Source organism: Hemiscyllium ocellatum, chromosome 37, assembly GCF_020745735.1.
Source record: "Hemiscyllium ocellatum isolate sHemOce1 chromosome 37, sHemOce1.pat.X.cur, whole genome shotgun sequence".
Taxonomy (NCBI): Eukaryota; Metazoa; Chordata; class Chondrichthyes; order Orectolobiformes; family Hemiscylliidae; genus Hemiscyllium; species Hemiscyllium ocellatum.
Genome location: NC_083437.1, coordinates 18,075,157 through 18,091,876, shown reverse-complemented (window position 1 = coordinate 18,091,876; position 16,720 = coordinate 18,075,157). Strand labels below are relative to the sequence as shown.

The 16,720-nt window shown below is 42.4% G+C and overlaps 1 protein-coding gene across 2 annotated transcripts in view; it reads right to left on the bottom strand.

The window, feature by feature from the left end:
- igsf21a (immunoglobin superfamily, member 21a) overlaps positions 1–16,720 on the bottom strand; it is a 357,193-nt gene that overhangs the window by 316,996 nt on the left and 23,477 nt on the right. Inside the window, exon 2 of one of the 2 annotated variants that reach the window (XM_060852044.1) lies at positions 6,695–6,807. In XM_060852044.1, coding sequence (XP_060708027.1) covers positions 6,695–6,807 — 113 coding nt within the window. Of the gene's footprint in view, positions 1–6,694; positions 6,808–16,720 lie in introns of those variants that run through there. The other variant, XM_060852045.1, reaches the window with a different exon arrangement.

The window sequence follows — 16,720 nt, the reverse complement described above, 5'->3', positions numbered from 1 at the left end:
CTCCATGGGTCCCAGCGTCAATATTAGGGACTACCAGGGCAGCTCCATACTGATTGTACACCATTGTGATGTCACCTCTGATAATTCTGTAACATCAGTGGAACAGGACATCAGCAGGAATGGTGATGATGGTGCTTGGACCATTGTCTATCAGCATGAATCTTCGAGGAGGAGTATAACAACTGTTCATAGCATTGGAGAGTCATACAGCACAGAAACAGATCCTTTGGTCCAACTCATCTGCACTAACCAGACATCCCATTCTAACTTAGTCCCATTTGCCAGCATTTGGCCCATATTCCTCTGAGCCTTTCCTATTTATACACTTATCCAGATTCCTTTTAAATGTTGTAATTGTACCAGTCTCTACCATTTGGCAGCTCAGTCTATATGCATCACCCTGTGTTATTCCTCAGATCCCTTGTAATTCTTTCCCTTCTCACCTCAAACCAATGTTCTCTAGTTTGGACTCCCGACCCTAGGAAAAAAACTGGATAATCACCCTATCCATGCCCCTCATGATTTAATAAACCTCTATAATGTCACCCCTTAGTCTCTGAAAAATAGCCCCAGCCTTTTCAGCCTCTCCCTATAGCTCAAACCCTTCAATCCCAGTAACATCTTTCTAAGTCTTTTCTGCTCCCTCTCAGATATAACAACATTCTTCCTATAGAAATGAGGGGCACGGTCACTTCGTGGTTAGCACTGCTGCCTCACAGATTCAGCGGACCCAGGTTCGATTCTAGCCTCTGACGACTGTTGACGTGGAGTTTGCACATTCTCCCTGTGTCTGCTGGGTCCTCTGGTTTCCTCTCACAATCCAAAAGATGTGCAACATAGCCATGCTAAATTGCTCATAGTGTTCAGGGATGTGTAGGTTAGGTGCATTAGTCAGGGGTAAATATAAGATAATGGGGTAGGGGAATGGATCTGGGTGAGTTATTCTTTGGAAGGTCAATGTGCACTTGTTGGGCTGAATGGCCTGTTTCCACATGCAGGAATTCTATGATTGTAGAAGGGACACCAGAATTGTCACCCTTTATTCCAAAAGCAGCCTAACCAATGTCCTGTACAGGCACAACACGAGATTCTAACTTCTATACTCAATGCTCTAACCAATGAAGGCAAGCATACCAAATTTTTCAATATCCTGTCTATCTGTGACTCCACTTTCAAGGAGCTATGAACCTGCACCCCAAGGTCTCTTTGTTTGGCAACACACCCCAGGACCTTACCATTAAGTGTATAAGTCCTGCCCCAGTTTGTCTGACCAAAATGCACCACCTCATTTTTTTATACTCAACTCCATCTGCCACTCCTTGGCCCATTGGCCCATCTGATCAAAGTTCCCTTGTACTCTGAGGTAATCTTCTTTACTATCCACTACATTACCAATTTTGGTGTCATCTGCAACTTACTAACTGCACCTCCTATGTTCACATCCAAATCATTATTTGTGTAAATGATGAAAAGCAATAGACCCAGCACTTGTGGCACATCACTGATCACAGACCTCCAGTCTGAAAACAACCCTCCATCACCACCCTCTGTCTCCTATCTTCAAGGAAATTTTATATCCAATTGGACCCCATATGATCTAATTTTACTAACCAGTCTACTATTTGGAATCTTGTTGGATGTTTTGCTGAGGTCCATATAGACATCTACCACTTTGCCTTCTTCAATTTTCTTTGCCACCTCTTCAAAAAACTGAATCATTTTCCATGCAAAAAACCATGTTGACTGTCCCAATCAGTTCTTGCCTTTCCAAATACATGTAAATCTTGTCCCTCAGAATCCCCTCCAACAAATTACTCACCACTTACATCAGGCTCACCTATATATAGTTACCTGGCTTTGCCTTACAGCCTTTCATAAATAATGCCACCACATTAACCACCCTCCAGTTTTCTGGCACCTCACCGTGGCTATCAACGATACAGGTATCTCAATAAGGGGCCCAGCAATCTCTTTCCTCGCTTCCCACAAAGCTCTGAGGAACACCTGATCAGGTCCAGGGGATCTATCTATCTTTGTGTGCTTTAGGACTCCAGCAACACCTACTCTGCAATATGAGCTCTTTTTATGATATCAATATTTCCCAAGTTCCCTAGCTTCTAAGTCCGTCTCCACAGTAAATACTGATGCAGGACAAGCATTTCTTATCCCATCCCTCTCCTGGCGTTCCGCACATAGATGTTTGATTAATTTGTGGAATAGGTCTCCCAGTTTTGGCTCAGTGCTCAGTGTTTACATGAAAGACTTTGCAAAGTCGATAAGGCTATGTTTGCCACTGCCATTTCTGGTGCTTTGGTTGGTGCTAGGTGGTCTGTCCAGCTTCATTCCTCTTATCAGACTCTCAACATGACTTGTTTGGCCATTTCAGACGATACTCCTCTTGTCCTAATTATGTTATATTCAAAAACCAAAAGCAATTTAGTCCATTGAATGTTCCCTTCCATGGAAATGTGCAATTTCTCCCACCATTTGCTTCTTGCATGAGTCCGGTGATGTTTTCCTTCACTACACAGCCCAGGGGCTACATCTTATATTTATAACTTCTTTAAAGAAATACCTTTTGGCACCAGACTTAAAAATACCTTTTACCAGCTCATACCAAGTCCCTCAGAGGCTACAACTGTGATCTAACTTAAAATAGGGTTCAGGATTAACTTTGCCATCACCCACTTCCCAAAAGTCATGCCTCATTTCCTTCCTTTCAAGTCTTTAAAAATTCCTTCAGCACTCAGTTCTCTAGCACTTGAGGATCAGCCTTTCTGACCATTTTGTCTTCCACTGCTGTTCTCCTTGTGCCTTGCTGAGTGAACTTTACAGTTACAAATGAGACCAGAGCATTTCACAGATTCAACACCACTAGCCGATATCCCAAACATACTACAAGCAGTTATGGATCTGTCTGTCTTCATGCTGCAGGGCATATTTAGTCATGCCCTGCATCCTTGCAGGAACAGCTGCTGACAGGTTGCACTTGAAACACAACAATCTTGTTTGAGGACATTCCTTGCTGTTGGATGAAGGTGCACAGAACTCAACAACACAAACACATCACTGCTGTTTCGCTTTCATGTACCACTCCTGATTGCCAATGGATAGACGGTAAGTGATGGTCTCCCTTGCCATCCCTACAGGTGATCCCACAGGTCTGTTATGGGAAGCAATTGGTCTCGAAAGGCAGAGAGTAAAACTGCCTGTGAGCCCATATTCAGCATCTGTAGAGATTGATATACTGTATTTAAGGTCCAACTCTGGAGGGAGCAATGAACTGCACAACAAAAGAACATCTTTTGACAATGTTAGTTGAGGTAAGAATGTTGACCATCATTCAGAGTTTCAAATAGGTTGAGACATTGGAGAGCTGAACACATGGCTAGTGCAAACTGTTCACATTTTTTATCTCTAACTATGTGCAAAAGCATGATCAAGCACAGTCTAAAGTGATCATAATGGCATGGCACCTTACACACATGCTCAGCAGCTATTCTTCGATTTTTTTTCTCTTTATTCATTCATGGGATGAGGTCATTGTTGGCTAATTGCCCAGGGCACAGTTAAAGAGTCAACCACACATCGTTATGGGTCTGGAGTCACAGACCAAGTAAGGATTGTAGTTTCATTCCCACAGGATGTTATTAAGCCAAATGGGTTTTTTCCAACAATGGATTCATGGTCATCTTTAGATTCTTAATTGCAGATTTTTAGTGAATTCAAATTCCACCATCTGCCGTGGTGGGATTTCACCTCAGGTCCCCAGAATATCATCTGGATCTCTGGATTAACAGTCCAGCAATAATACCATGCGGCCATCACCTCCCCATCCCCTACGCTCGCCCCACCTCCGCGCTCCCACCCACCCCACCCCGTATAGCTAATTACAAGAGAATTCCCTGTTTGCCTTTGAGTGAGAAATCGCTGGGAACAGTGGACAGAATCAAGCAGCAACAATATGAGAGCTCCTGGATGATAAAATTTGCAACTGTTCAAGGAGAAAGCCCACCTCCCCCTTCTCATGGGTAGTGTGATGGTCAGTACTGCAATTGCCAACTTACCAATTCACCCACAACGTGATACAAAAAGGAAAACACAAAGGTTCCACAAATCAATCTCCTGTGACTCAACAACTCTCAGTTCCATTCCTTTGCAAACTGATAAACTCAGGAGACATTTCCTTTCCTGCAGTGCCTGATAATCTGTGCATCAATTACTTTTTAAAGACGTTACATGATAATTGCAGTTCTGCACACGTTAGATAAGTAGTAGAAATTCCTAGTAACGGCAGTGAATTGGTTATGAAACTAATCGCATCAACCCATACTGCAAATTGCATTACCTTCCTCATGACCCCAATTAAAAATAACTAATTATAAACTGATCTAAAGTCTTCAGCTCAAACGAGCAATGCTATTTTTCACTGCCTTTCTCAGTCTGGTTTTCCACAATAACTATATTATTTTGCTGACCACTTCCTTTTGAAACCAAGATGGACAATCTTCAACTACAAAAACTTCAAAATGTGGAACCTAACAACCCATTCCTCAGCAAGGTCTGTGTCACACCACTCGCGGCTTTCTGATTTTCCTGGGTGTCTCCAAATTTAGTCAATTCTAGATTTAAGATATCAGAAGCAAAGGATCGGAAGAATGTTGTGAAACTTGAAAGGGTTCAGAAAAGATTTACAAGGATGTTGCCAGGGTTGATGGGTTTGAGCTATAGGGAGAGCCTGAACAGGCTGGGGCTGTTGTCCCTGGAGCGTCGGAGGCTGAGGAGTGACCTTATAGAGGTTTATGCGATCATGAAGGACATGGATAGGATAAATAGACACGACAGAACTAGAGAGCATAAGTTTATGGTGAGAGAGAGAAGATATAAAAGAGACCAAAAGGGCAACTTTTTCACGCAGAGGCTGGTGCATGAATGGAATGAGCTGCTAGAGGAAGTGGTAGAGGCTGTTACAAATACAACATGTAAACGCATCTGGATGGGTATATGAATAGGAAGGGTTTAGAGGGATACGGACCAAGTGCTGGCAAATGGGACTAAATTAGGTTGGGATATTTGGTCAGCATGGGCGAATTGGACCAAATTGCATTGTTTCCATGCTGTACATCTCTATGAATATATGACTCTAATATGCTAAGGATGCTTCAAGAGACAATAAGGGAACAACATTGATGTATTAGACACTAAACCTTAGGGAAAGTGTGTCCAAATCCACTAAAACTCGAGCCTAATTAATTAACTCCCCTCTATATAACCACTTTAGTTAAGATCATTGTATCTCATATCCATAGAATTGACTGAATATCTGGACATCTATAAGGTATCAGAAATCAATTCCCTTTCAGAGTTTGAACTCCAGCCTTTTCAAGTTTCTGAACACAGTTCCAAATGACAAGGACTCAGGTCAGGGAAACCTTTTTCTTCCATGGGTGAGAGAAAACTTTCTGAAGGAGTTGAGGAAGAACTTTTTTGCTCTTAGTGATCTTCTTCCTGAAGAGTTTGAGCAAAACACTTGTGCATTTCTGTAATGTCTGATGGCTAGCAATAGGTATTTAGTGAAGTGCGTCAAATTGAAGAGGGGAGGAGAGATCAAAGGAGAACAAAACAAATTGCGTCAAATGATTTATTTCTGTGTGTAACTACTCAACAAAATTATTGTTATTAGTGGAGGAAAGACAGTTGAGTGGGACTAACTGAGCAGTGCTTACAGAGAACGGTCACATTCACAATGGGCTGAATGATCTTCTTCTCTAACTGTTTTTTCAGCTTACATCTACCTTCTCCCATCAAGGGCCATGTATCCCATCTCATGATTTCCCTCCCCACTTTCAAATCTTAATCCCTTTTCCCACTTAACACTGACTCTTGAATAAGACTTCTACCACATTAAACATCACACAACACCAACTTATGACAACCACCTGAGGAATGAGCAGTGCTCCGAAAGCTAGTGCTTCCAAATAAACCTGCTGGTCTATCACCTGGTGTTGTGTGATTTTTAACTTTGTACACCCCAGTCCAACACCTCCAAGTCACATTAAAAATTACATTTATTTATATCTATTCCTTGTTTCTAACACCATCGTTGTCATTTGACACAGTAGGCCGGGATGTCAGGCTATTTGATGAATTGTTGTCAAACAAGCTAAAGAAATGAATGTTTGCCAATCACCCCCTTACCAAGTGATGGATTCTATAAGGTATCATTCTAATCGCATGAGCCTGATAATATCTGTGACTGTGTATCACCACAAATACTGACAACACCCTCTTAGATCCTTTATTTGTCAGTTCTGCACAGCAATCAGAATATCTCTACAATCTTTGAACAGCAGCTTAATGCGAACGTTCAGTTTGTTCCCCATGGGTCACATTCTGTGGAATAAATGATAAATGTTTGGGAAGCTTACCATGTCCCAACAGAGCCCACACACACATGTAGTGTTGGGTACACCCTCAAGCAGGAGTGTATTACTGAGTACATGGTTCTATGTTGTGAGCCAGTTAGCCAGACAACCATGCAGGGATTTTCCAACATTAAATGTAAAGGGTGGAAGACCGACACATGCTGTCCTTAAATGGTGTCACACATAACTGCCCACTATTAAGTCTTGTCTATCTACATGTGCATTTAACAACAGCGGGGCCTGATGCCAGGCTACAGACAATGGCTTACCTTGTACCACACAATTTCCCGCAGCCTCCCATCTGTTTTGAAGTTGCATTTCAAAGTGACAGCATCACCTGCCACCACTGGGGAGATCGGTTCAATATTCACTGTCAAATATCCTGCAATCCCAACAAAACAAAAGGACAATGTTACTTCAAATCATTAAAAATCTCCCAATTCTGTGTGACGTGGTCATTTCATCTTTGAATTCCAGATTTCTGCTTGAGGGCTATTCATAAAAAAGTCAAATTGTTATGAGTCTGCTCATTAATATCTGTGTTCTTTAATTTAGATCCATCGTGTTGTTAGGCTAGATTTTATTTAATAGGGCAATGCAGCTGAAGGGCAAAGAACACAATACGGTGTACCATCAACACTGAGAACATGAAAAACTGAAAATACATTACAAAAATAGGCCATTTGGCCCATCTACTCTATGCTATCAGTCATGCTCCACAACAGGTTCCCTTCCATTTTATTTCATCTCAACCTCATCAACATCTCCTTTATGCTTTTTTCTCTCATGTGTTTACCTAGATTCCCACTGAAATGCGAATATGCTGTTTTTCTCAACTAATGTATTTGTTATGATGAGAAGTTTCACATTCTCAGTTGATTTATTAATGGGAACCGTACATTTGTCACCATCGCTCCCCATTGCTTGCCACTGGTTTTGGTATCCTGCAAGTGGGAACATTTTCTCCACATCCCATTGGCCGAACAACATCGAAACGTTAAACATCTTCATAAAGTGATCTCTCCGTTTTGTCTGGGCTTGAGAAAAAACAACTGTAGCTGATGCAGGCTAATCAATTGTTACCTCCCAGTTTGGTTATTACCCAAATCAATGTTTTTGGTATTTTCTCCAGTGCCTCAAAACTTGCATTGGTAGTGCCTGGAGATTGAAGGGTTTAAAGTCTGGTTGAAGATTTGTAGCTCGGGTGTCCGTTGTTGTGGTTCTGTTCGCCGAGCTGGAAGTTTTTGCTGCAAACGTTTCGTTCCCTGGCTAGGGAACATCATCAGTGCTATTGGAGCCTCCTGTGAAGCGCTGCTTTGATGTTTCTTCCGGTATTTATAGTGGCTTGTTCTTGCCGCTTCCGGGTGTCAGTTTCAGCTGTAGTAGTTTGTATATGGGGTCCAGGTCGATGTGTCTGTTGATGGATGTTCTTGCCGCTTCCGGGTGTCAGTTTCAGCTGTAGTGGTTTGTATATGGGGTCCAGGTCCATGTGTCTAACGTAGTTTACAAAATACCATGCAAGGACTGCACAAAACACTATATAGGACAAACAGGAAGACAGCTAACAATCCGCATCCATGAACATCAGCTAGCCACAAAACGACACGACCAGCTATCCCTAGTAGCCATACACTCAGACAACCAGGAACATGAATTTGACTGGGAAAACACTACCATCATAGGACAAGCCAGACAGAGAACAGCCAGGGAATTCCTAGAGGCATGGCATTCATCCACAAACTCCATTAACAGACACACACATGGACCTGGACCCCATATACAAACCACTACAGCTGAAACTGACACCCGGAAGCGGCAAGAACAAACCACTATAAATACCGGAAGAAACATCAAAGCAGCGCTTCACAGGAGGCTCCAATAGCACTGATAATGTTCCCTAGCCAGAGAACGAAACGTTTGCAGCAAAAACTTCTAGCTCGGCGAACAGAACCACAACAGATTGAAGGGTGCTTGGCACTGTTAGGTTTCTGAATAGCGAAAGAGTCTTGGGCAGCATGGACCCTGACCTGCTCCTCAGTCAGTTTTAACACCTCTAGCATCCTGGTTGCAATTGGCTTTTTCAACATAGATTTCATATTGGACCCAGGAACACCTGATCGATACGGCTCCATTTCACACTGGGAATTTTTTTAGTCATTCATAGGACGAGGGCGTCCCTGGCTAGGCCAGCATTTATTGTCCATTTGTAACTGCCCAGAAATACAACCACATTAGTCCGGTCTGGAGTCACATGTAGGCCAGACCAGGGTAAGATGACACCCACAGATGATTGGGTTCTTTTCCTGACAACTAACAACAGATTCATGGTCATCATTAGATTCTTAATTCCAACTTTTTTTGGTCATTAAATGCAAAGTCCACCATTTTCCATGGTGGGGTTTGAACCCAGGTCCCTAGACCATTACCTGGGTCTCTGGATCCACAACCCAGTGACCATACCAACAGACCATCACTTCCCCTGGATATGATATTCAGCTACTGAGCTGATCATTAGCACAACTATCTATAATGTGGTCTGACATAGTTCAAATCACTTGGAGAATCTATGTAATCTGCAGGATGTATCTTTGTTTTGCACCAACAATTGCAAAACTTCTTTCACTATTGATACAATCATAAACTTTCTCTAAATACAGGCTCACTGGGCATTCTGCTTCAGATGTTTATGTGTCTTACCACTATCCATGCACCACTCCTCCCACAAGGAGATCCTAGATTTTACAGGATAGTCTGTATTTAAAGATGGTTGTCCTGTATCCGCTTTGTCTGCTGCAGGGGTGGCCTGTGTCCTATATTTTGATTTTCACATGAACGCACTGTGCCCTTCTCTCAGTGGCTGCTGCCATTGGTTGGTCATCCTCTACTCCCACACAGTAGAGAGCCCTCAACTCCCCCTATTTGCACAGTCTCCACTGTCAATTAGATTACTTACAGTGTGGAAACAGGCCCTTTGGCCCAACAAGCCCACACCGACGCGCAACCCACCCATACCCCTACATTTACCCCTTACCTAATACTACAAGCAATTTAGCACGGCCAATTCACCTGACCTGCACATCTTTGTGACTGTGGGAGGAAACCGGAGCACCCAGAGGAAACCCACGCAGACACGGGGAGAACGTGCAAACTCCACACAGTCAGTCGCCTAAGGCGGGAATTGAACCCGGGTCTCTGGCGCTGTGAGGCAGCAGTGCTAACCACTGTGCCACTGTGCTGCACACAATATGTTCCCTGTTTGAGCCACGGAAATTCACTCACTCACAAGTGGCCATTTGCAAAGTTGTTAAAATCCTCACAAGGGTCCATGTGGAATTGATGCATTCCCTTAAATATAAAACCAGCCCAATGTTCAATGGATTTGCATTTGATGATGTAAATCTGTCTACTACTGATGCTCGCTGTGCTTGAGTCACGAAGCCTGGTTGTGAATTCAAAACCAGCAAACTAAGCTGGGAGTGATCTGCTAGCAGCATGAAACAGCAAACATTTGAAAACACTTAATAAACTTCTGCCACACATTAAACTATTACCTGTAAAACCCTGAGGTGTAAAGCACACAATGACTCCCAATTCCTATCACTATTTGCTTACCCTTTTGGAAGTTAGAACCTGGGGAAGGCGACCCAACAAGATAGAGTGGTTTGTTGATACACAATGTCAAGGCTCATACACAAAGAGCAACCACTTGACCAAACGCCAAATGTTACTAATTCTCAAAAGTGTCACATTCCAACATACGTTCACAATTTAGGAGAAGAAAGGAGAGATTAAAAGGGAAGGAAACGTGAACAATGTTGGACCAGTTAATAACAGAACAACTCTCATCTGTATTTCTGAGCAAGATTTGTGTTCTATTTTCATTCATTTCTAATCTTCCAGATTGTGACAAATGGGGAACAGTGTTAGCACATGTTCTCTTGGACTAGAATCTGGTCTTTCTCATTTTTGCAGATCTGACCTTTTCATAAAACTTCTAAGTTCCTTTCTATTGTTAAGCTTGAATTCAAACTTGGTTTTCAAAAGGTAATTATTAACAGGGCCTTGTTATAAACTCTCTGGCAGAATGAGCAGAAGGGGAAATTGCTCCATCAGTTGATGGCTTTGCATATTAGTTCAATGGACGAGTTTCAAAAAGGCAGCAACTTGAGGCCCTATTTGTTAGCATGAATGGATATAAAAGGTTTAGCTTAACTATTTCAAAGAAGAATAGATGGACTTTCCTTCAGTGTCTGTTCAATTGTATCCCTTAACATATAAATACTGATGATCTGGTCATCATATTACTCTTTATGGGATCTATGTGTAAATTGTTGTGTTCCATATTTTATGACAATGACTACACATTGAAAATATTCGTTGCCTATTAAACCCTTTGGGACACAGAGATCAAAATGGGCATTATTCAAATGCAAGTACTTATTTTATTTACATCAACTGTTCACTGAATCATAGTCAGGTCATGAATTAGGAACCAAGCTTAAACCAACCAATCGTGAATCAAGCTTTTACCTCAAGATTAGAGTGGTGCTGGAAATGCACAGCAGGTCAGGCAGCATCCTGATGAAGGGCTTTTGTACGAAACGTTGATTTTCCTGCTCCTAGGATACTGCCTGACCTGCTGTGCTTTTCCAGCATCACTCTAATCTAGTCTCTAATCGCCAGCATCTGCAGTACCCACTTTCACCAAGCTTTGACCTGACAAGTTTATTTGCTTGGCATTAAATCCAAACACAAAGCCCCAACTTTCTTCTTTTTTATATAGGGATAAGGCAGGAGAGTGAAGCTGAGGAGTATCGGATCAGCCATAATCACATTGAATGGCAGAGTGGACTTGATGGGCTGAATGGCCTGCTTCTTCCCATGGCCTTAAATTAACCTGCTTCCAACATGTCATGACACACTTGCAGGACTGGTGGGACTTGAACCCAGAGCACCTGGCCCAGAAATAGGGATACTACCACTGTCCTACAAGACCCCTTGGTCCTCTGTTTGATGCTTTTCTGGAGTCTCAAATGAATGAAAAGAAAAAATGTAACAATAATGGAATCCATAAAAAAAGCATAGAAAATTAAATTAAAATGTCCTCTCTGGGGATACTAAGACAGGGTCCAGCTCCTAAGGTATCAACAGGGGGTGGGGGGGTGCAGAAGGTCTGAATGTATTAATGTTCACTGCATGCTCTGTGTCCAAGGAGACTCAGGGATGGAAGTAACCATGGAAAAATTGCTGAGAGTTGGGTCAGGTGACCTCATCCCTTATTTTCTTTTTTTCTACATCCAGAAATGCTCTTACACATAACTGAACATTTTTTCCCCATCACCAAGTCACCCGTGCTTTTTTTTTCCACCTATTTACCACCACTGGTAAATCAGCCATGTTTCCTGACTGACTAGCCCATTAAAGGCAATACAGACCATTGAAGATGAGGAGAGGGTGGGTGGGGTTAGTGGATAAAACAAAATGGATTCAGAAGGGAAGATAAAACACGCTACCCCTTTTTGGTGCCTCTCTCTCAAGGCATTGAGAATATTAATAGACACCACATGCTCCCTCTCCAAAGTCATCAGGCACGAACACACCCATCCCTTTTTAATATCCTTTGAGTAATTAGACGTAATTAATTAGCTAATTGACATTAGACAGCCTTTTAAAGGGGCACTGTAACAAATATAAATGCTCAAAGGAAATTTACAAAAGTTGGGTTTGAGGAGACAAACACTTTAGTCCCTGTGTTACCCATCACATCATAGAAAAGCCCCTTGATATGATTGTTTTGAAAACCAAATTCAATGAAATCAAATTAATCCCATTAACAAGTGACAGCCCCTTAAAGAGACACTGTAAGACAATCAAATATTTAAAGGAACATTATCTAACCAATTAAATACCATGTTAGGGGGAAGATGACACACTGCAGTCACTGCAATGCCCCCAGTGATTGCAGAAGGAGTCTGTTTTTCAGTTGAGCTCAAGACAATCAATTAACACACATCACCTATTAACCTTAGTAGGAACCAATACCTTATCTTTGCGATCACACACGATTATCATGCTAATGTAAAATGGGAAAATGCAAGTAAATGACAGAGTTGGCCATAATATTGCTTAACTGCCCCTTGATCTAGTTTGTCAAGGAATGCAAGACAGACAATGCTTATTTGGACCTGCCTTTTGTTTACTGCCCGGCCTATGTGTAAGACATGGAAGTTATGCTACTGCTGGGAAGCAGTGACAACAGAATGACAACTTTTAACACAATTTGGAAATCTGAAAGATTAAGAGGCAGCTCCTAAATCGGGCAAAGATGTGAAAGCTGTAGTGGCAGCGCAGAAACAATGGGATAAAATATACAAAGGGTTTAAACTGTAGCAGGTGGAATTTGATGCAGGCAAGAGTAAAATTCAAGGATCTGGAAAATACACAGTGTCCCTACCCCATTAATGCTGTTGAAGTAGATAGGGATAAATCTGAAAGTTGGTGCTAATCATGAACAAACAATGCAATATCACAACCAACTCACCAATGCAATTTTGAATTACATACCCAAATTGAATGACAGAAGGCAGAGAAAGAAAGGAACAAAGTGTACATAATGATCTAGTCATGTTGTTCTTGTACAATTGCATCCAGTTTCATTGTCAAGAAAGAAATACATCAGGGAGGCAATCTACTCAGAGTTTCAAAAGAACATTGCTGAGGTAACACACAGTCGATTCATGACCGTATGGAGCATGTGGAGTCTGGAGACAAGTCGCTGAATGAATAGCAACACAGCTCCAGGACAGGAAACAGAGAGCAGGAAGTCAGGGGTTGCTGTGCATCCTGACAAATTAAAGCAAATTTGCATTCCTCAGAGATCATCCACTTGGTCACCTGGATTCTGGATTGGAAGAGAAAACTTGTGAATGTCACCAAAAAGAAAAATGCAGCAAAATACAAAAGGGCACTAATAAACTTGCAGGAAGAACATTTAATTAGCAAATTAATTTTAATAGAGGTAAGTGTGAGTGGGTGTGTTTTGACAGAAAAAGTAAAGGGGCACTCAGTTCTTGGATCTGGACGTGGGCTGGAGGTACATTTGGATCTAGGAGTACTCCTGATGATAGGGTTTGTGTTGATAACAGGTTTTAATCTAATTGGAAAGATTGTAAACAAGAGGTCAAATAGAGAATTCAGAAGAAATCACTTAGCAAAACAATGGTAAGAATGTGGGGCAATTTGGAATGCTGTAGATCCATTTAAAGGAGAAACTCGATAAACATAAAAGGAATAGAAGGATAAAGTGATAAGGAAAAAAGTGAGGACTGCAGATGCTGTAGATCAGAGTCAAGAGTGTGGTGCTGGAAAAGCACAGCAGGTCAGGCAGCATTCGAGGAGCAGGAGAATCGACGTTTCGGGCAAAAGCCCTTCATCAGGAATAAACTGAAATGGCTGGTGAAAGGGTGGGAGGACATTTGCATCACACAAATGCCAGTGTTGACCCAATTGTGCTGAAAGGCCTGCTTCTGCACTGGAGGTTCATCCCAACCAATAAGTGCTGGACAAATTTCCAGAAAGAACATTAGGCTAATTCTCAGTTTCAGATCTCTGAGGTATCAGGGCAAACAGGAGAGAGCTGGACTTTTTTATCTTGAAATGGACACATAAAAGAAATGACCTTAAAACAATTATCAAGGAAATGGAAAAGATTGTCCCCGACACACATTAATAAAAATAGTAGAATTAGAGAATGCAGATTGAAATTAACAAAAGGTCATTTTGGAAAGAAATTGAGAAAAGTGTTACATAAGAGTAATTATCGTGGCTAGTAAGCTTCAAGTTAAATATTGAAAGCTAGAGTCTTGGACTTTTTAAGAAATGCTACAGGACCTTTCTGAATGTAAAATGAAGACTGGTTTCTCTCAGCTGTAGTGACCTTATGATGTAGCTCCCTGAACCATTCCAGTATATGCTTGTTCACAATTACTTTTTAGCTACGATTCACAGATGACAATAAATATACCCTGTGGTTACTAGCACGATGCTACATAGCTTTCAGATTCAATGCCAGTGTTTGTTGCCCTATTTTGTAATTTCTTTACTTAAGCAATACGGCTGACATAACTATAGCCGCATTAAATCAATGACAACTTCTGTTATCATTGTGTCTCCAATGTAGAAAAATATCCTGAGGTGCTTCACAGAGGCATGAAGAATTACATGAATGCAAAACCAAATGCAAGGTTGAGAGAAGGTACTTTTTTTAAGAAGGATCTTAAAGAGAGTGAGGGGCAGTGATACATGTCGTCTTATATGGGGAACTTAACAGACCAGAGCAACTGAGCAGATTAAGACACAACTACAGAAAGTTGAATGAAATGAGGGGTGATACAAAAGCATTGCGCGGAATTGAGTTTGAAGAGGATTATAGCACGGTAGCATTTACAGCAATAGATAGGACTGAAGCAGAGAGCAGCCATTCTCAACGGGGCTATATGGTCCCCTTAGGGGCCCCGGCACATTTGAAGGGGGCCACAGACTGAAAACTGTGAGAAGGGGAGCCCCAAGGGTTTATGAACCAATGAAATATCCAAACCGAACCTCATTTGGAGCCCGATATCACGAAACCTGCAGAAATGCACCAAGCTCAAGGATCGCATTTGGCCTGACAGATGTTTAATTTCATGCAGTCTTGTTTAAAAGTTCTTCCAGTATTTAAGTTTTCTTGGTGTTCAATAATAAATGATTTGTTGTCTATCTGTTCATGTTGGATCCCTGTTTGAAAGGGAAGTCCTGGAACCTGAGAAGAGCTCCTAGGGAGACTGTGGCCAAAAAATGATTGAGAATCAGTGTTTTAACATTTATCATGAATGTAAGTCATTGGAAGATTAACACAGGTCAGTGAGGTTATGAGAATTGGAAAGTATGACACTTTTGCAGGATAGGATATGGACACAGGAATTTCAGATCAACTTGTATTTCACTAAGGGAGAAAGATAGGGGACCAGCCAGCAAACCATTGGAGTCATTGAATCCAGAAGCAATATGAATGAGAGTTTTAGTGAAACATGGACTGTAGCAGTGGTGGGGGTGGGGTTTGAGGTGGCGGTGGGATTTGTGGTGGTGTTGGGGTTTGTGGTGGCAATGGGGCTTGTAGAGGGTGTGGGGTTTGTGGTTGAGATGAGGTTTGTGGGGGAAATGGGGGAAGAGTTTGTGATGGGTGGGGGGTTAGTGGCACGTGAGGGATTTGTGTTAGAGATGGGGGAAAGTTTGTAGAAGGAGTGGGGTTTGTGGTGAGGATGAGGTTTGTGGTGGGGATGGGGTTTATGGTGGGGGATGGGTATTGTAGGGGGGGCAATGAGGTTTGTGGTGGAGGTGGAGTTTATGTTGGGGGGGAGTTTATGGTGGGGATGGGGGAGAGTTTGTGATCGGGGTGGAATTTGTGGAGGGGTGAGGATAGAAGTGTGGATGGGGTTTGTGGTGGTGGGAGGTTTGTGGTGGGTTTGGGGTTTGTGGTGGGACAGGGGTTTGTGGCAGAAGGAGAGTTTGAGACATTGATTGAAGATAATGCCTCTAGATAGTATAGTTTTGATTGTGGGTTGTGGATGTGGGAGGAATGGTCTTGTGGCTTAACTCAGACTGAGAATGGGATATTTATCCCTTGGGGGTGGTGTGGGGGTTGGGGGATGGGTTGTAGATGAATGGATGTTGAGGCTGTATCCAGGTGCCAAGCCCACACCCAATGAGAAACAGTTGTTGCTGGGTTGTTGGAAACATTACACTAATTGGGCTTGGAGACAAACTCACCATCTAATAATAAGAATAATTGGCTGGCTCTCAAAACTGCAAGCCCGGGCACCTCCCAGTTCCAGAATAGCAGCAAACTACAACTGAAAGTAAGTGAGAGAGGGGGGGCACATCAAGATGGTGAAGCCCTCTCCTCAACTGTTTTCAAATTCTACAAACAGCGATAGATCTTCAAGCCTGGCCACCACTACAGGAGTGAGGTTGGGGTACATTGACAGGAAGCACATGCCTGCTGTCTGTCACCTTCTCCACCCTCCAGGCCATCACCCATCTCTGTAGAAATAGTCTGGAGGTGGGATAAAATTGAGGAATTGATACCTCAGTCAGGGCGGGGAGGGGCACTTTTAGTTCCTGTCTGCCTCTGAATCCATCCCTGGCAAGGATTTAAAAATTGAACCTTGACTTTTCAGTAAGTTTTTGACAGTGGGGGGGGGGGTGGGGGGTGGGGAGGGGAGTGGTGGAGAGGTAATGCATGATATTGTCAGCGT